This window comes from Sinocyclocheilus grahami, unplaced genomic scaffold (genome assembly GCF_001515645.1).
Source record: "Sinocyclocheilus grahami isolate Dianchi unplaced genomic scaffold, SAMN03320097.WGS_v1.1 scaffold5.1, whole genome shotgun sequence".
In the NCBI taxonomy this organism is placed as follows: Eukaryota; Metazoa; Chordata; class Actinopteri; order Cypriniformes; family Cyprinidae; genus Sinocyclocheilus; species Sinocyclocheilus grahami.
In genome coordinates this window covers 1,239,463-1,260,633 of record NW_015505184.1, presented here as the reverse complement: position 1 = coordinate 1,260,633, position 21,171 = coordinate 1,239,463, and the positions used below count along the sequence as shown (strand labels likewise).

The 21,171-nt window shown below is 37.1% G+C and overlaps 3 protein-coding genes and 1 pseudogene across 3 annotated transcripts; 3 read left to right on the top strand and 1 right to left on the bottom strand.

Moving 5' to 3' along the window:
* LOC107586260 (E3 ubiquitin-protein ligase RNF182-like) lies at positions 1-1,765 on the top strand. The gene has a single exon (XM_016273538.1). It carries the CDS (start codon positions 652-654, stop codon positions 1,396-1,398), a length of 747 nt encoding a protein of 248 aa, XP_016129024.1. The 5' UTR covers positions 1-651; the 3' UTR covers positions 1,399-1,765.
* A 1,505-nt stretch (positions 1,766-3,270) lies between these two features.
* Positions 3,271-16,151, top strand: LOC107585830 (ran-binding protein 9-like). Its single transcript, XM_016272980.1, has 13 exons — positions 3,271-3,892; positions 5,963-6,074; positions 6,843-6,895; positions 7,161-7,328; positions 7,579-7,601; positions 8,866-9,050; positions 9,173-9,285; positions 9,484-9,592; positions 9,683-9,837; positions 12,060-12,063; positions 12,182-12,303; positions 12,496-12,647; positions 14,956-16,151. The coding sequence occupies exons 1-13, from the start codon at positions 3,676-3,678 to the stop codon at positions 15,082-15,084; spliced, it is 1,542 nt and encodes a 513-aa protein (XP_016128466.1). The 5' UTR covers positions 3,271-3,675; the 3' UTR covers positions 15,085-16,151.
* Positions 16,152-18,190: 2,039 nt separating this feature from the next.
* Positions 18,191-19,694, bottom strand: LOC107584088 (nucleolar protein 7-like). Its single transcript, XM_016270514.1, has 8 exons — positions 19,511-19,694; positions 19,367-19,427; positions 19,183-19,238; positions 19,030-19,100; positions 18,902-18,944; positions 18,701-18,822; positions 18,527-18,604; positions 18,191-18,433 (listed from the first exon to the last, which is right to left on the bottom strand). The coding sequence occupies exons 1-8, from the start codon at positions 19,666-19,668 to the stop codon at positions 18,360-18,362; spliced, it is 663 nt and encodes a 220-aa protein (XP_016126000.1). The 5' UTR covers positions 19,669-19,694; the 3' UTR covers positions 18,191-18,359.
* Positions 19,695-20,088: 394 nt separating this feature from the next.
* The window catches only part of LOC107585825 (mammalian ependymin-related protein 1-like), a 3,845-nt pseudogene continuing 2,762 nt past the window's right edge, over positions 20,089-21,171 (top strand).

Sequence of the window (21,171 nt, the reverse complement as noted above, 5' to 3'; positions counted from 1 at the left end):
AGTGTCTTGCCTTAAAATAATCTGAGCATGATATATAAAATACATTATGTTTGGAAATAAATACCAATTCTCATTTTACATGGTAAAATCTCAAGAGACAGGCTCAGTGAACAGCATTGACCTAATTTTTGATGTTACACAATGAACTGTGAACTTCTGAGCTGGCTGGTACTCAGAATTACAGCTTGGAACAAGTTTTAAATAAATGTAAAATATTTTAAATTATTGTATAATTCCGAACTTAATATGATTTCAGACAAATGTCTATTTCTGTTTGGAATAATCTTGCATCAAGCAAGCAAAAGCAGCACGGTGTACCAGAAAGAAGTGTGGAGCCACTAATTGGACTGAAATTCAGTGGTAACAAAAGCCCTGGCGAGAAAATTCCAGCCCTGGTTTTACAGGGCCTGCTTTGTTGCCGCAGTGTTTGTTCTCTACTGCTGTGTTAACAGTTATCTTTTCGGTGGTGGCCTCTCCCCACCCTTCCACACAGTGCATGAAATGTTCCTCAGCACAAACCCGTCCAGAGTCACCGTGGCACAGTACAGGCGATCCAGACACCAGGAGTGGCCCAACAGCTGCCTCGCAACCATGTTCCCACACAGCTTTGACTACAACCAGCCGATGAGAAAGCGTTGAGAAGAAGGAGACATGATGGGACAGTTCCCGGAGGATGTGGTGGGTGGCTTCACCACAGAGGAACTGGAATGCAAGATCTGCTACTGTGCTTACAACCTGTCAAGTCGACGGCCCAAGGTCCTCGAGTGCTGCCATTGTCTTTGTGTCAAGTGCCTTGCAAAAATCCTCGATTTAGGTGAATCCTCTCCAAACGCAGTGGTCTGTCCGTTCTGCCGCTACATCACAGACCTTCCCGGAGAAGATGTGGACAGTCTACCAGATGAGTATAACTTGGTGTCGGCACTGCTGTCCATCCAGACACGGAAGCATCAGACCCTTAATGACAACCAAGGCCAGATTCTCCTCAGTCCCAGACACCTCAACTCTCTGGTGGGACACTCTGCCTCAGCTTCTCCCACCTCGATTCGTTCCAATTACATGGTGATCACCATTATGGAGCCTCGGCAGGAGTCTGTTATTTTAGCTCGGGGTAGGGATTACCGCTCTTCCAGTCAGGACTCCATGGCCTCGGTTACTCAGAGATGGACAGTGTGGAACTGTGCGGCCCTGCTGTGCCAGACTTCAGTACGCGTCCTAGTCTGGCTGCTGGGGCTGCTGTACTTCAGCTCGCTGCCTCTAGGTGTATATCTGCTAATCATGCAGAATGCCACGATGGGGGTGTTGATGGTCAGTCTGGTACCTGTCAGTCTTCTCATCGTCATGGTGTACGGCCTTTGCCAATACCTGTGCCATGAGTTTTGGGACTGTGTACCACCATAATGACCAAAGCAATAAGTGTAACTGTTATGTGTGGATATACGATGATTGGATGGTCCTGCCAGTTTGTGGAAACTCATGAATTTTCCGGTTTATTGGATAGACAATGGACACTGAACTGAAAAACAAACAATAAAAGTGCACAGATTTAATTTAGTAGGCTATCATACAAATCAATGTCATGTTAGAATACTTAAAAATAGTATCCACCTCAACAGAATTATCCACTATATATATCTTTTTTTATCACCGTCTGATTGTTGAATGTGCCTTTTCCTGGAGTGGCTGGAAGGGACAGATCAATAATCATGTCCTCTCTAGGCTTGCTGATTTACTTTTTCTCTGTCTGAATGATTAACATACAATAACTTTTACAATAAGGTCCCATTATTTAAAGTTGGTTAATGCATTAACGGTAACACTTTACAATAAGGTTCATTAGTTAAACATTAGTTAATATATTAACTAACATGAACTAACCATGAGCAATACATTTGTTCCTGTATTTACTAATCTACGCTAACGTTAGTTAATAAAAATACAGATGTTCATGTTCGTTCACAGTGCATTAACTAATGTTAACAAGATTTTAATAATGTATTAGTAAATGTTGAAATTAACATTAACAAAGATTAATAAACGCTGTATAAGTGCAGTTCATTATTAGTTCATGTTAACTAATGTAGTTAACTAATGAACCTTATTGTAAAGTGTTACCGCATTAACTAACATCAACTAACAATGAGCAATATATATGTTACATACAGTGTTTACTAATCCTTGTTAATGTTAGTTGATAAAAAATACAACTGTTCGCGCATGTTCATGTGCATTAAATAATATTAACAGACACACTTTTGATTTAATGAGTAAATGTGGAATTTAATAAGATTAAGTAATATTAATGAACTAAGATTGCATAACAAAGATTAATAACGAATGCAGTTAACTAATTTGAACAAATGGAACCTTATTGTAAAGTGTTACAGATGATTGCAATATAAAGCCCTTAACCTACAACATCTCATACTGAATCATGGGTAGGACACATATTTTAATATTTTAATCATGTTTATTAGTTTGACTTTTCCATGTTTTTCTTGGAACACAAATGCATGTGAAGCATGAACATGTCTGAACATGTTTTAAAGAAACTAATCTGCGTATGCTTTTACACTTCATGACAAAGTTATGAATGAACCATTAATGGTTATCACAGGAATGTTGGAGAATGCACTTTATACAGTTTGCAAAAAGTACTTTACATCCCAAAACAAATGGAAAGACCAAGACATCAGATGAAGCTCTCAGCATGTGTAAGTTGGAAAATCAAAACATCATATCTTGATAAATTATAATATTCCACTTTTATACATGCCGATGTGGAGTTTTGTACTGGAAAACACCACTATTTACATTTTTATATAAAGAAATTGTATATATTGTGTTTCGTAAAACTTTTGATGCTAGTTAAACAAGATTAAATGCACTGACACTGGCCAAGTCTTTCCGACTGTAAAAAACACAAGTAAAATACTTTCATTCATAATTTATGTTGCATGTTCATTTAAGTACTAAGTTTTAGGTGTAGAAAACAGAACATTTTCTCAAAGGAGGTCATTGAAAAGACCCCAAGTGTAAGGCGACCCTAATCTGCACCCTAACTGTACTGTCCCATGATATATGAAAATGATTAAATAAATAAACGAAACATTATAATATGTAAGTGTGCACATATATTCTTACTATCACAGCCATCTCAACTAGATTACAACCAAAGTGAGAAGGAGGACATGTTATTGGTAGCCTGTGTCTAGTCATGTACCAAGTGCTCGAGGAAGTATGACTGGACCTTGAGAGAGCCAATCAGATCGCTGGATTTCACACTAACAACAAACAAAAGATCGGGGTTCCCTTTGCTGCTGTCTTTCTGCTCCTCTCACCCTATTTAGTCTGTCCGATCAGTTGGATGTCGTCTTAAATAACAAGGATCAACTTTCTGGACGTCTGTTATGTTTTTGTATGGTGCTGTTTCGTTGTATTGGCGTGATTAATTCTCTTTAGCGTCTTGCTAAGTCTATCAGAGAGGCTGTTTGCGAGCTAATCGCAGTTAGCTGGCTGGCTAGCCGTCCGATCCGAATAAAACAAGCCCGAAATCTCAGCGGCTGTTCTCCTGTGGTGTCTGACAGTGGTCGCTTTAGCCACTGGACACTGTTAGAAAGCTGTCCAGCTAAAGATAGCTGGCAAGCTGTTGGTATCGGCGGCAGGAATCGGATCGCGATGTCAGGACCGTCATCGGGCTGTGGGTTTCTGATGTCGGTTGTCGTTCACGGAGACTTGGCTCTCAACGAGCAGGAAAAAGACCTCAACCAGCGGCTTAGACGCCTTTACCCGGCCGTCAACGAGCAGGAGACCCCGCTCCCCAGATCCTGGAGCCCCAAAGACAAATTCAGCTACATCGGCCTGTCTCAAAATAACCTCCGGGTGCATTATAAAGGTAACCAAGGCTAACCGCAGCAGATGAACACAAACACCAAGTTGTTTACCAGCTAAATGTTGACGGCATTAGCCAGGTTAGCTCGTGCCAAGTTGCACCTCTGATTGATGATATAAAAATACACTTCTGTTAAGTTAGCTTCTGCGTACTCGTATTGTCTGTTAATCAAACCTATTTTTAGTCACACAAACGGCTAAAATCGTTACGAAACGGATGATTTAGTGTGATAGTCGAGCACATTAGCCGATATAACGTTAAGTAAACGAAATGTTAACTAGAAACTTTGATTACTAATAACTAACTGCTTAGACGACATGTTTGAATAAAAATAGCCTCCCTTTAGCATTATTTAGCACCATTCCTAGCAGTCAGCATTGTCTAGAAATTTAACTACTGCTTTAATATGTTTTATGCATAACAGTGTTTGTGTGTGTGCGTGTATGACATGTAGTCGTTGAGAATAAATGATAAAGGTATTAAGTTTGTAAGTATAAAGTTCGTGTAATGTAGCAAGGAGATGGTGGTGAGTTTCAGCAGCGAGCTATAAAGATGCTTCAGTCATTTCCGGAAGCACCTACTGTATGGAGTTTCACAGTTGAAATGCAGTCATTGTCAGCTCTTTTGACAACATGATCTGTGTACAAAGGCTATGTCTTCATACACGCATGCTGTTTTAGGTAGAGATCGAGCCTGACGCAGAAGCTCTAGGGAAAGGCCTGTGTCTGTGTTTTCTGCCATCGCGTGTATGTAAGGGTTTTACTAGGAATTCAGCAGATAAAGAAAAACTGTAATATATGTATAATTTGATTACCATATTTAGTTATTAAATAAGACTCTGTAATCCAGTGAGGTGTCTGCCATTTCCCTCAGCTGAGTCATAAAGGTAGGCCACAGAATAATTAGGCCAGCACAGGTAGGTTTCAGGTAGACTGCCTTAAATTACCAGTAGGCCAAGAAGTCTTAATAAATGTACAAGCTACATATAAGCTTATGAATTTACTTCAGATATAAGTCTGATTATCAGAGGTTCAGGTTTAAAATGTTACAAAATGTGACAAAGATGCATCACATATTTCAGTCTGTATAGCCTGACATATTAAATAATATTAAGAATATATGTGACCCTGGACCACAAAACCAGTCATAAGGGTAAATTTTTCTAAATTAAGATTTATACTAGGGGTGCTCCGATCAGGATTTTTGAGGCCGATCACAGAAAGCAGTATCGGCTGATACCGATCACCGATACCTTTTTAAAGCCTTCTTTTAAAAAAAAAAATCATTTATAACTATTTGTAGTGATACTCCAATCAGGATTTTTAGACATTTATTCAGGGCCTGAATTTCATTTTTGAAATTGGGGGGAATTCCCCTCTTAGGTGACTCTTGTGAGAGGGGAAGCAGCACAGACTGTGCTTTCACACAGGAGTCCGCTAGTGATCCGTGGCTGTTTACTACAAACACAACATTTATCCATTATTTCACTGAAATTGCTTTTTCAGCATTGCTATTCTTTTTTTACACAGTACAGTAATACAATCTTTCACAGACATGTTTAAACGAAAATATCTCCTTTTGAATTGGACTTTGAGCTTTGTAACTTATTTTTTATGCTCAAACAGCAACATTACAGATTAATTAAAGTTGAAAAATCATAATAGCACACATTTAAATGAGGTGGCATACCTTTTATAAATTAATAAATAAATTTATTTCAGGGGCAAACATTAGATGTTAATAATAATAATATTTTAAACAAATTTCTGACATTGGTTTGTTGGTTATTGCTAATTAAAATGACAATAAATATGAATTCCCAAATTTAGAGCATATTCGCATGAAATAAAATATATATATATATTTTTTAAATATCAAGGCAAATGTGCAGTGCCTTTGCTGTTGCCAGGCAAAATATAATCAGTTGGTTATATTTACATTGATTATTTTTAAACAAGTGTTTTTTGCCATTGGCGACCTCTGGCGATGTTATAACATTACAAATGTTCTGGTGCTCCTTGTGAGTGACACAAGCTATTAGCAGTTGTAAATGATTGTGTTTATGTCATCCAGGTCATGGAAAGACCCCAAAAGATGCGGCATCTGTCCGTGCAACACACCCTATTCCAGCTGCCTGCGGGGTCTATTACTTTGAGGTGAAAATTATCAGTAAAGGACGAGATGGGTATGTGAAGGATTCAGTATTTTCTTAAATTAGTTTAAGAAAGGGAGCGTTCCCTTTTAAGGGAACATTTAAAGGTGCACTCAGTAATTGTTAGTTTATGTGGCTGTGTAACAGTTGTCCTGGACTTTACCTAGTGGCTTGGATGTAGCATTATGCAAAAGTTTTCATTTACTAATGTCTTTTTAGAAATTATCTATTAGAAGTCAGCCATAATTAATTTATTCTGAGAGTAAAAATGTTGGATAATAAGAGGTTTACAGAAATGATTAGTATTGGTAATGCTGGTCATGTGATTTCAACATGGCGGCTCTCATGAGGTGACCTGTTCCATGAAAAATGAACAATTCAGTCCAGAGTTATCATCGTTATCTAAAACTAAAACCATAAAAGAAGTACTTAAAATAAATGTTAACTGAAATGAAACTAAATATTCAAAAAATGTATATTTTATTTTAGCTGATTGCTAACATCTCATTTTCATGAGTACATTAAACTTGATGTACTAAACTAAAACTACATTTAAAAAAAATTACAAAATGTTTGACTAAAATTAATATGTAAATACAAAATATACAAATACAAAAGGAGTTATAAGTGATACTAAAATAACTCCGTCTCATGTAGGTATACTTGATTTTAAGCATTTTCAGTCATTAATTTTCTTCAGGGATAAAAATTACTGTGTGTACCTTTAATTTTTAGGCTGAGCAGTTTTAACCTGCTCTGATGTAGAACATTTTATCAAATAAATGCTGTTTTTGTGAGCAGGTACATGGGGATTGGCCTGTCAGCTCAAGGTGTCAACATGAACAGACTTCCAGGTAAAACGTCATGTTTTCAGGTTGTTTGTATCTAAAATGTCTATGATCACTATAGGTGTACTATAACTATAGGTTTTGTAGTTTAGATGCAGCTAGTGGGCATGTTAAGTTGGTCCTCCACCTTTTGACTCCCACAGGGTGTTCCTCTGTGAGACTGCAGCTTGCCAGGGAGATAAGAGTTTATAGAGCTTAGAGTTTCCTTAGTGTTTTTTGTGGTTCATTGTTTCCAAAAATCACCAGAATGTGTACAATGTCCTGCACTTAGGTTGGGACAAACACTCATATGGATATCATGGAGATGACGGCCACTCCTTCTGCTCATCTGGCACTGGGCAGCCCTATGGTCCCACATTCACAACAGGCGATGTGATCGGCTGCTGTGTGAACCTCATCAACAATACCTGTTTCTACACAAAAAATGGTCACAGTCTAGGTAGTAAACATTTGAATTGCACATTAAGATCAAATGCTTGTCTTAAACTTAACTGTGGTTATTTGGTCTTTATTTATTACTGGTCATCAATTCAGTGAGCACTTTAACATCATGTACACATCTGTAAAAATATTTTTCATTTAGGATGATTTTGTAATTTGAGCTATTGGCTACTGAACTGGCAGTTTCAAATTCAAATCTTGAATTTATTTTAATAATAGTGTAATTCTTTTTTGTTTTGTTTTTTCAGGGATAGCTTTTACAGATTTACCGGTAAGTCTTTATTTTTCTTAAACACCACTAAGCTTGAAATTAATTTTTTGCTGCATTATTACACTACCTATCAAAAGTCTGGGGTCGATTTGATAATTCATTTGATCAAAAATGTACCAAAAGCAGAAATATTATTGCATTTTAAAATAAGCTGTCTATATATTTTCAAATGCAATTTATTCCTCTGATGGTAAAACTGAATTTTCAGCAGCCAGTCTTCAGTGTCACATGATCTTTTAGACCATTTGGAAACCGTTGTGCTGCTCAACATTTTTTGGAAACTGTGACACTTTATTTTTCAGGATTCGATGATGAATAGAAAGTTCAAAAGAACAGCATTTATTTGAAAATAGACATTTTTATAACATTTTAAATGTCTTTAGCATCATTTTTGTTCAATTTAATGTATCCTTGCTGCATAAAAGAAATTTTGAATTTTAAAACAGAAATTATTCTTTTGAATGGTGGTGTATATTATGTTGTTTATTATAGTTTTTTTGTAGTATGTAGTCTATCCTCCAATAGTTTATTCAGATAAATCTATGGCTGTTTACATTCTGATTACGTACTCATGTGTTTTGTGAAAATGTTACATTTTGTATGTTTGTTGTCTAAATATTGAACTTGCAGTGACATATCTTTTGTAGCTTTATAGATATGTTTTTGCGTTTCACTGTCTGGAGGTCATGGGGTGATTGATCATTTGTATATTTTTCATTCTATTGTAATATTTTTAGATATTGTTGAGGAAGCCTTTTGCTATTGTTTCGTCTTTCCTTCCTTTCTTCATCATTCAAGATGTTGGACTGACAGCCCCTAAGCATTGCTCTTGCTAACTGAACAGAGGCCTGTGGGGCTAAAACAATAATCCATTCAGCAGAAAACACAGCTGGCTGGTGACCAGCATTCATGCTACTCTGAGTACTTCTGTGAAGTATGTCAGTTTAGCAGCCCTGACCTTTCTTTCTATTGGACTGTGAGCACAGACCCTCCCAGAGTTATTCTACTGAAAGCATCAGAAAATGACTCATATGTGTCTGCCCCTGACCTGACTGATAATTATGTAGTCGTGGTTTGAAATCCGATTAAAATCTGCTGTTTTTTCTGAACGCCCATGATCGACCTAAATCAAGGCACATTTTCCATCGTCTTTTTTAAGCTAATCTCATTGTGCTTACAATACACACCATTAATAATAAAAAACTGGTAAATTAGCCAGTAACTATAGTCCACATTTATTAAAATGTGCTTATTTTGCTTTTAGCCCAACCTGTATCCCACAGTGGGTCTACAGACCCCAGGGGAGGTTGTGGACGCCAATTTTGGGCAGCATCCGTTTGTCTTTGATATTGAGGACTACATGCGTGAATGGAGAACCAAAATCCAAGCCCAGATTGACCGTTTCCCCATTGGGGAGAGAGAAGGAGAATGGCAGGCCATGATTCAGAAGTGAGTACTTTTGATTTGGAATATTTTCTATTTTCAAAACCTTTCTAGAGGTAATGAATGGATATGCTAGTGGGGGGGGGGGTTTTGTGTCTTTTTTTGACCTGTTCACTCTCTCTTATTAGAATGGTGGCCTCCTATCTGGTTCACCACAGCTACTGTGCCACTGCTGAGGTCTTTGCCAAATCAACTGACCAGGCCGTACACGAGGAACTTGCTTCTATCAAAAATAGACAGAGTGAGTCTTCACAGGCAACACAAATAGGCAGTTCAGACTTATCTGGGTCTTGTTTTGGGTTTGTATGATTGGCACAGTTTCTGATCCAATGGTTGAATTGAATCAGTCTGAATGATTCATCACTGCATGTTAGCATGCTTTCAGGGTTGAACATTCTCAACTCAATGCTGAGTAATGATTTCACGTTTGTGACTGCAGAGATCCAGAAGCTGGTCCTATCTGGCAGAATGGGAGAGGCTATAGAGACCACTCAACAACTTTACCCAAGCCTGTTAGAGTTAAACCCAGACCTCCTGTTTATGTTGAAGTAAGTGAGATATGTGCCATCTTTCAGGAATTAGCACGTCTTCAGTAAAGAAACCAAATGCATAATGTATCTACATCTCTCTCTTTCCAGAGTCAGGCAGTTCATTGAGATGGTGAATGGCACTGACAGTGAGGTCAGGTGTCTCGGTGGGAGGAGTCCTAAGTCACAGGATAGTTACCCAGGCTCCCCCCGTCTCTTCAACAGCCCTGTTCACAAAGCCAGCAGCTCCCAGACCTACCAGACAGGTACATATTATATCCACTGATTTTTTCTTCCAGCATGGGTGAAAAAAATATCTTACCAAAATGATCTTACAAAAATAGGGGCTTTTGCACCAGAGAAACATTTTTAGTTCCTTATAAGTACCCTCTTTTTGACGTTTTCACACCGCAAGAACTGGGAATAGGTTTTGAGGAAATGTCAAAAAATCATTTTGATGGCGGATTGTAATCCAGAAAGGATTATATGAAACACATGTGAATGAAATTAAATTATATTCCCGTTTTAAATGTGCTTCTGATTACAGATAGCCTGGGATTACACAAGATTTGTATTTTAAAGACAACCAGTTCGAAGGGAGCATAGTTTGCTTTTTGGGTTAAAATAATTTCTTGGTATGAAATTCGAATGGTATGACAATTAGAGATTAGACTGTACAGAAATTGAAATCTACACACATACTATACTCATAGTCACGCAGTGCTGATGTTGTTAACATTAATAATCCGAGAATAAAGTATAACAATAATAATAATAATTTGAACGGTTTGAAGGGATATGAGCTAACCAATCTTTAGATTAAATCACTATTGGTAGCACAATTTATTGTAATGTTTTTTTATTCAGTTGGTCAGAACAAACGTGGCAGACTTGTTACTGGTTCAGATGACAATATCTGGTGAAAATTCTTATTTGGGTCATGTATTACAAGACGTAGGCTAGAATCTGATTACTAAATATAGGATTCACACCGGTGCGGTGACTGACTGCCACACATACTCCTCAAAACATTAGATTCATCCGCGCTGGAGCCGTGCCAGAGTACAACCCACGCAAGGAAGATAATTCCGCAAGTAACTGCAATTCCAGGTTTTCAAACAGAGATGACGACAAAGAGGCAAAACTTACGGACTGCAGCTTTAACATTTATTAACATGCTGAATGTGCTGCATATTACCAGTGTTTAGTTTCATGCTCAAATGCAATGCCCGATATTGACGGAGTTATTTGAGATGGTTATATTGCTTTTAGATATGTTTTTTCTAAAACATCTGTGGTCTCTCCTCCACTTAACATGCTGAATGTGCTGCATATTACCAGTGTTTAGTTTCATGCTCAAATGCAATGCCCGATATTGACGGAGTTATTTGAGATGGTTATATTGCTTTTAGATATGTTTTTTTTTTAAATACTGATGTTATAATAATGCAGCAATGCTTTTTTCATCATATTTGTTCAATAGTAGGCACTAGGCATACTTCAATTGAATGAATGAATGAATGAATGATGCATTTATATAGCGCTTTTGTGTATTGTTGTACACCCAAAGCACTTTACAATCATGTGGGGGGGGTCTCTCCTCCACCACCAGTGATTAAACCAATCTCCTCAACCACCACCACCAATTAAAATTGTTTTCGTACTTTGTATGGTATCAGGAATCACTTGGTGTAATGTAGATGAAAATAAAGCACAAATCTGCCATAAACATTTCATCCGCGCTGGAGCCGTGCCAGAGTACAACCCACGCAAGGAAGATAATTCCGCAAGTAACTGCAATTCCAGGTTTTCAAACAGAGATGACGACAAAGAGGCAAAACTTACGGACTGCAGCTTTAACATTTATTAACATGCTGAATGTGCTGCATATTACCAGTGTTTAGTTTCATGCTCAAATGCAATGCCCGATATTGACGGAGTTATTTGAGATGGTTATATTGCTTTTAGATATGTTTTTTCTAAAACATCTGTGGTCTCTCCTCCACCACCAGTGATTAAACCAATCTCCTCAACCACCACCACCAATTAAAATTGTTTTCGTACTTTGTATGGTATCAGGAATCACTTGGTGTAATGTAGATGAAAATAAAGCACAAATCTGCCATAAACATGGCATTATAATGAGAATTTTATAGAATGTGAAATCTATAATAAATTCTGTCTGCTTTCCTTGCCCGTGTTTCAGCGCGCTGTTATTACAGCGGGAGCTTTCTCTCGCTATAGCGCATAACTTAAAATTCACTGGCGCTTGCATCCTTTTGTGCAGACACAAGTTGTAATGTTACGTCTATGTTATGTATCGAAGTTAACTGATTATTATCATAGGATTTGTCATAGAATGGGCTTCAGTTTATTGTCAAAAAGTCACTCAGCTTCACCTCAGGCAGCTATTCCTTTTTAGATGCTTCTTTTTAATAACATTGCTGCATCATAATCATAATCTAACAGTGTTCTTATGTTTTCATAGACAGGTTTTCATGTCATATATTTATTTTTAACATTCATTTTCATAACCGTCTTCAGATATTTTCATAGTAACTGTACAGCACAAAATAAGCCTGTTGTGTAAATGTTGACTCTTCCTTGCAGTGCTGAGGTGGAGATGGAGGTTGATCACTTCTCAAACGGAGTGTCTGAATCCTCTTCAAATGGATTTCTGAATGGCAGCTCTACTCACGGGATAGACTTGGAGGAATGTGATGGAGATATGGGTGAGAACATCAAGTGACCTCAGTCTTTTGATAACTTCCTGTGTGTCTACAATGAAATTTGTTGTGGGTCAAAGGGTTTTTCCTGTGTGATCTGTTTATCATATCTGATGTTGTGTGTGTGACTTTAGTCAATTATGTTATGCAAATGAATCTTGTGTACCATTTTAAAAGGATTAAATGTTCTGTACACAGAAGTGGATAGTGCTCAGTCCAAGAGGCAGTTGTGCGGAGGGAGCCAGGCAGCCATTGAGAGGATGATTCAGTTCGGCCGAGAGCTACAGAGCATGAGTGAACACTTGCGCCGTGAGAGGGGCAAAAACTCAGCCAATAAGAAGATGCTCAAGGTACTGCCTTTAATATATACACTTGTACAGTTTGTACTTATAATCACATATATGATTTAAAATGGTCTTTAGGAAAACATAGTATAAAATGTATTTTGATTATGGTGGTAATGGCCAGTAAGCATGGAGATGTACAGTGGGGCAAAAAAGTATTTAGTCAGCCACCAATTGTGCAAGTTCTCCCACTTAAAAAGATGAGAGAGGCCTGTAATTTTCATCATAGGTATACCTCAACTATGAGAGACAAAATGAGAAAAAAAAATCCAGAAAATCACATTGTAGGATTTTTAAAGAATTAATTGGTAAATTCCTCGGTAAAATAAGTATTTGGTCACCTACAAACAAGCAAGATTTCTGGCTCTCACAGACCTGTAACTTCTTCTTTAAGAGGCTCCTCTGTCCTCCACTGGTTACCTGTATTAATGGCATCTGTTTGAACTCGTTATCAGTATAAAAGACACCTGTCCACAACCTCAAACAGTCACACTCCAAACTCCACCATGGCCAAGACCAAAGAGCTGTCAAAGGACACCAGAAACAAAATTATAGACCTGCACCAGGCTGGGAAGACTGAATCTGCAATAGGTAAGCAGCTTGGTGTGAAGAAATCAACTGTGGGAGCAATTATTAGAAAATGGAAGACATACAAGACCACTGATAATCTCCCTCGATCTGGGGCTCCACACAAGATCTCACCCCGTGGGGTCAAAATGATCACAAGAACTGTGAGCAAAAATCCCAGAACCACACGGAGGGACCTAGTGAATGACCTGCAGAGAGCTGGGACCAAAGTAACAAAGGCTACCATCAGTAACACACTGCGCCGCCAGGGACTCAAATCCTGCAGTGCCAGACGTATCCCCCTGCTTAAGCCAGTACATGTCCAGGCCCGTCGGAAGTTTGCTAGAGAGCATTTGGATGATCCAGAAGAGAATTGGGAGAATGTCATATGGTCAGATGAAACCAAAATAGAACTCTTTGGTAAAAACTCAACTTGTCGTGTTTGGAGGAGAAAGAAGGCTGAGTTGCATCCAAAGAACACCATACCTACTGTGAAGCATGGGGGTGGAAACATCATGCTTTGGGGCTGTTTTTCTGCAAAGGGACCAGGACAACTGATCCGTGTAAACGAAAGAATGAATGGGGCCATGTATCATGAGATTTTGAGTGAAAACCTCCTTCCATCAGCAAGGGCATTGAAGATGAAACGAGTACCACCTTTGATCAAATCTGAACAACTTAGTCACCACAGTGATCCCTTTGTTGCTTTCAGAATTAAGAAAAGTGAGCAAAAAAGCCTAAGTGAGCAACATAATGCTGTATTTAGATTTTTTTTTTTAAAACAGATTTTCGGATAAATCATGGTGCTGCAGATCCCTCATCAGCCCTTTTGTAGGTCTATAGAAGGATCCTGTCACATAACACATGCAAAGACTGTTTTAATATTTTGCAAATATTACAATGTAATTGCACATTAATATGCCAAGTTTACAATCCATACACATTATTTATGAATAAATTGTTTTAATTTTTCTCTTCTCATCTCTCCGTCAGTCTCCATATAATATTGATAACATGCTCAAAACTGCATCCAGTGTATTTGAGCCAAAAAGGCTTCTTTTCCTGAAACTAAGCTAGATGCTTATTGTCAGGAACAACCGGATAATATATCAAATTTTTTTTGTTGATCACTCATGTTTTTTGCTGGTCAATGCAGCTTCAGAACTGTCTACACTGTCCACACTATGATGTCATTTGTGTATTAGATCATATTTATATGGCGTTAACGCTAGCATTCAAAATAGTTGAAACAGTAATATTGTGAAAAATTATTATGATTTAAAATAACCATTTCATATTTGAATATATTTCAAAGTGTAATTTATTCCTATGATGGCAAAGCTGAATTTACAGCATCATTACTCCAGTTTTCAGTGTCACATGATCCTTCAGATATCATTCTAATATGCTGATTTGCTGCTCAAGAAACATTTCTTATTATTATCAATGTTGAAAACAGTTGTGGTGGTTAATATCTTTGTGGAAACACTGATACAATATTTTTCAGGATACTTTAAGGAATAGAAAGTTCAAAGGAACTGCGTGTATTTAAAATGGGATGGTTTTGTAACATTATGAAAGTCTTAACTGTCCCTTTTAATCAATTTAATGCGTCTTTGGTAAATAAAAGCATACATTTAGTGGTGAATGGTGGTGTGTATTGCTGTTTATTAGAGCTTACTCTTGAATCTAACAATTCAACATAGGCATTTAGCATTTAATGTTACTTTTTTCCCCTCATGCAGAGACTCATAACCTGCCAAAGCAGCCTCCCTTGGCGCTCGCCGTCGGCCAGGCAGCTCAGTGTCTGTCCCTCATGGCTCGCACAGGCAGCGGATCCTGCGCCTTCGCATCAGTGGATGATTACCTGCACTAACCCCTGGAGAATCATCCCTTTAAATGACAACGTGAAAGAGGCCCACATCATACCGGTCCATCCCAGACTCCCAAAAAAACTGGGGACAGCTTTGAAACCATGGCCTGATGAACTGAGCCTCCACATGGCCAGACCCATCCTGGCTCTCTGACAAGACTGGATCCTCTTCACCTGGGCCTAAAGATACATTAGGAAGAGGGGTTCTTAAAAGTCAGATAAAATCCCCAATCATTATGGTTTTTATTTTATTTTTTCCTTTTGTCTTTTTTATTTTGAGGGAGGGTGGGGGGTGGGGGTTGCAGCAGGCTGATTGTTTCCTAATTTACAAGGCATGAGGAAAATTATTATGACGTAATTAATGTTATTATCAGTAAACTTGCATATAAGATGTATTTGTTCTTGGTTGAAAGCTGGCAGAGTGAGAGAGACCGGATAACTATGGTCACACCGCGGCAACACCCTGCTATTTTCAGGTCTCAGCTTGTGTACTTTACCATTTAAAAAAAGGAAAAGGAAAAAAAAGAGAAAAAATATTGAAATTATTTTAAGACGAGGAGTGGAACATTTAGTTATCTTACAGTAAAAAAAATTAAAACCCAGAAAACCTAACACTGCTGGAGTCATCCTTAGTGGTGGTATTTAGAATAGAGCATTAGTGTGAGCTTGTATGAGTTATGCCCTTTTTTAAACAAGCGCACCCTCCCTCTGCCAACTGCACAGCAGGATTGATGCAATGTTCGGACACTTTGATTTGTGATTGTATTGGATGTCTTTGGTCTTTTCATCCACCCGATCTCTTACTCCATCTTTTAAAAAGTCCATATTCAGGCGTTCTCTCATCATCGTTGCCTGCACTATGTTTTTGTGCAGTTTGGATGTGCAACAGGAATATAGTGAAATTAAGGTCATATCCAGTGGCAAGAGGCAAGCCTGCTCCATTGTTTTTTCTCCTCTTGTTTACCAGTCAATCCCTCGGATCATCAGTACTTTTAAAACAAGGAGAATGGTACAGTATTGTCATCAACACTGTCTTATCATTTTCAGTAATAAAACGTTAATACCCAGTTGAACGAGATATACCCGTCTGTTTTGACATTTCAGCGAGTGTTTTAATGTTACACAAGTATTAAGTATGCGATTACACGACGAAGAGCTTTAAAAAAGCCAAACTGAGTGTCGTCTTAGTTCACCCAAAAGTGAAAATTGTGTAAATTCTCATCTACTAAAACTTGTGAGACTTTGGTTACTCTTTCATTACATAAATGAAGATATTTTTGTTGAAACCTGAGAGGTTTCTATCTCTCCACTTGCAGGTAACCAAAACAAACTGCAATCTGGCACTATTTTTTTTTTTGGTTAAAAATGATCCGAAATTAATACTTGAGAAAGTACATGACCAGCCAGTGTTCAAAATGATCGTCTTTAGCCCGATTCACAACGGTTAGCTTATAATAATGTTTTCTAATTTGAGTGGTACGGGGTAGGTTCGAGCATGCTGCTGCGTCATTACGTCACATCTGTAAACATAAAGAAGTTGTCCTGGCTAGTAGGCTATTGCATGCGAGGATCCTGCAGGTGGCGGATCATTTATAGCCTTTTCTCACAGCAGCTAGAACAATTAATTTTATAATTTTGATGGCGGATTGTAATCCAGAAAGGATTATGTGTTTATGAAACACATGTGAATCCAGTTTCAAATGTGCATCTGATTACAGATAGCCTGGGATTACACAAGATTTGTGTTTTAAAGACAACCAGTTCGAAGGGAGCATAATTTGCTTTTTGGGTTAAAAGTAGGGCTGTCATTAAATAATTTTAATCTAATTAATCACATCCTTTTTCTGTGATTAATCGCACACTTCATGAAATTAAGCATAGACCATTTATCTGGTTTCAAATGTTTATTTTGTCACAATTTGCTACATCCAGCAAAGTAAACCACAAAGTTAAGGGTGATTCTCAAAAATCTATATTTTCTGCATTTTCTTTATTCAAGATAAATTTAGATGTCTTTCCAAAAAAGGACACTTAGAAACTCCAAAAGGACACCAAAGAACCAAATGATACAAGGGGCCCTATAAGCACATAATACATTTTATAGTATGTGTACAGTGCAACAGCAAAGAGCTTTTTTACATTTTAGAGAAGCCAAGTTGCGATATCGAACAGGACCCCATGAAGATGCCAAAAAAAAACTAAACCAATCGCCTGCTGACTGCATATATCTACTACAGTACACAGATCCATTCAGTATAACTAAACACAGCAACATAAACATGAGAAATCAAAACATTATCGTGAATGTATGGAAATGGCTGTGCCTGTGCATAAATACAATGTGTGATCTGTGCGTCAGAGCACTCATACACGCATTATTATAACGGACTCATGTGTGCTTGCTGTACTGTACGACTCCTGTACGCTACCGCAATCGTCTTTACCTTGATTGCAGTCTTCATAACCATATTTAATTTAGGCTTTTATTTACATCTAAATGATGATTAACACACATCATACATATAGCAAATCACATAAGGTAAACATGGAAGCTTGTTTGTCTGTACATTTGTGAATTAAAGCCTGAATTAAATATATCTCTTCTTTACAAGAATAAACTGCTTGATTCATATTAAATCGTTTTATGATGCCTTAATAATCTTTTTGGATCTTACAAGTTGTAGTTACCTATACTTTTAATGGGGGGACAGAAACCTCTCAGGTTTTATTTAAAATATCTTAATTTGTGTTTTGAAGATTAAGCAGGCTTGTGGGTCGGGAACAACATGAGTAAATGACAGAATTTTTTATTTTTGGGTGAACTTTCCTTTTAGCTTCCTTGTAAAATGTTGTAACCATAACTTGGCCATCATAGTCATTTAGTTTAATGAAGTTAATCTTATGTACAAAGTAACTGACACATGAATTGTTCATCTTTAGATCAGGTTTACATTTATTGACGTGTAGAGTAAATATGCACACTTAAATTTACATTCAGCTGCTACCACTATTAAAAATGTTCCGATTTAAGTTTAATTTGTACACAAGATATAACCCAAGTCATTTCTTTTTAAATTACTATCTTATTTGATAATAAGGTTTAATATTTTTTAACTATATGAGGTTTAAAGAAAAATGCACAAAATAATTAAAAGCGTCTTTTTGAAAAATATGATCCACATGGTCAAAAACAGCAGGATGATGGAAGCCGCCTCCAGGTGTGACAGTTTTCATGTGTTGAACTCTCATAATTCAGCAGTTCTTTCTCCTGTTTTATCTCAAAAAGGAATCAGTTTCTGTTGGCGTATAAACCGTTTGTTGGACCTTGCAATCCTGGCTTTTTGGGAAGCACCTATAAATGAATAAAGACAGCTCAGCCTGTTGCTTTACAAAACACATCGAGGACACAATGTACTTGCTAAAACATGAAAATCTCACTACTCACCCAATTTTTTATTCACAAACTCCACAGCTGCACCTTTGCTCGCACCCCGTTTCTTTTTGAGGGACAGAAGCTCTGCATCTTAAGGTAAATATACACACAGGTATTTTGAATATTCAACTGGTCTACAAGATCTGGTAAAAAGAAAGATCTGAACAGCACAACGCATTAACTTACTGGTTGTTCTTTTGGTTCCTGGTCCATAAAGACGGGACTGAATGAAGTCCATGGCCTTTTGTTGCAATGATTTTGCAGCAGATTCATCCTTTATCCTCATTACCGTGTAGCTGTCTGGTAAACTGAAATCAGACACATTTTTCATATGTACATGTGGAACACTTTCAGTAAGATAAATGTAAACATTATTATTATTATTACCTTTTTGAGATTCTCTTAGGCATGTTCCCTGTCTTCGTCTTATCTATAAAAGAGTTGTTTTGTCATTCGATACTGACCAACAGGAAATAAAGTGTAAAGATGTAGAAGGTTAGGGGTTTTACTGTTACCTTTGTTGATGTCTGATGGCTTTGTTGACACCTTTTTGTTGATACATTTGTTGTCTGATGGACCTGTCTGTCTAAAATGAAGACACAACAATCTATTAAGTTTCCAAAATGATTTAAGTAATCAAAAGGTTTCCATTTAGCTGGAGATCTTACTTTTGGGGTTCTTTATCAAATTCCTCTAAGAGCTCTTGAGGAAGACGTTTTCTCTTCTGAAAAACAACATATAATATTTCATGAGATTTTGACATGTTAAATACACAATTTACTGTGAATTACGTTTAGAGTGTATAAGCTTTTCTTGGCAATAATAATGTAGTAGACATCCTGAGGACAGTACCTTTTGTTCTTGAAACAGCTGTTGTCTCTTTTTTCGCTTCTCCTTCAGTAGGATCTTTTCTCTGAAAACAAAGTGAAAAACAAAAAAGTTGAGCCCGCATACACTCGTGTGCTCTGTCTGAAGTCAGTGGTCTCACTCACAGACCTTTTGGCTGCTTCCAGTGCGTCTTTAACGCTCTTCAGAGCAGCACTTTTGGATGCATCGAAGGCGACCTCCTCTGGGAGTTCATCATCACTGGATTCAATCTGAGTCTCTGTCAATTCAGACATTTTGTCAGTCTCTTTAAACGGTAGTACACACATTCTTCTTCTTCTTCTTCTTCTTCTTCTTCTTCTTCTTCTTCTTCTTCTTCTTCTTCTTCTTCTTCTTCTTCTTCTTCTTCTTCTTCTTCTTCTTCTTCTTCTTCTTCTTCTTCTTCTTCTTCTTCTTCTTCTTCTTCTTCTTCACGGTAGTACACACATTCTTCTTCTTCTTCTTCTTCTTCTTCTTCGGTCTTATGGCGGGTAGCACCAATGTTAAGGTGCATTATCGCCACCTACTGTATTGGAGTGTGAACCAGAGCTTACCCTTTCATAATAAAAGGACAAACAAAAAAAATTACTAAATAAAATTAAAACATTAGTACACACGTTGGACGGGACTCGCCATATTAAACAACAACAACAACAGTAAACGCACATTAAAGACAGGCAGACTAAAGTCAAAAGTATTGGCAGCAATAGATGCCGCCATCTGGTGGTCTGGACGTCTCAGTAATATCGGCTCGTAAACAAACCAAACTGATGCAAATGGCGGAGTTTATAATAATAACAGCAGCACATAGGCCTGATACTGACTATATAAAGATGTAGGTGTTGTCAGATTTGTAGGTAACTCATTCTTACAGTGCACAGAGATAAGTTGTTATTGTTCTTAATTTTCTAGATTAAGAACAAAAAAGTAAGCACTAAATAACATATGCTGTTGTAGTTACCGCCATATAAACTATTATTTATACTGATTGTGTGGCATTATTATGGTAAAATCTTATGGTTCCTTACAACAAAAATGTAAATAATGCATTAAATATGCAAATAATATACATTAATACTATACATTAATAATGATACAGTACATGAATACATTTATCATTATTATTATTATATTGTTAATTAAAGATTCTCAGTATTATTATGGTGAAATTCTTATAATTCAAAAACAACTAAATTTCAAACAAATAATACGTTTGAATATTTTAATTATTAATAAATTATATCATATTATTATGAATACATGTTAGTAATAAAAAGCCATCTTAAAAAAAATTCAGCTAGTGAAAAATAATTACATAGGTTTGTCATGCGATTGGAGACAGTGTGAGGGTCGCACCGTTGAGTATGATCACTGCACGGGGACGAAACACACGGGCAGCGGTCTCCTATGATGCGCAGAATCCGCGAATTAGGGTCCTGGAGCAGAAGACAGGACACACACCATGTAAGAAGTACGAATTCATCAAATGCTATGAAATAGATTTTAATATGCGTTCTTATCACTTCAGCAATGTTTTTGGCTTGTTTTCTATCTAAAGCATTCTTAAATCGATACAAATGTAGTTGAGAAGAAAAACGACAATATAGAAAGTCTTATTTTCTGAAAAATATATCAAAATTAACTATTATCATCATAATCATTACAACAAGAATTATTTATAATTGTAATATTAGTCATTCAACAACACCACCAAATTTAGGTAATAATTTAGGTTAAAAATGTCTAGGTAATATATATATATATATATATATATATATATATATATATATATA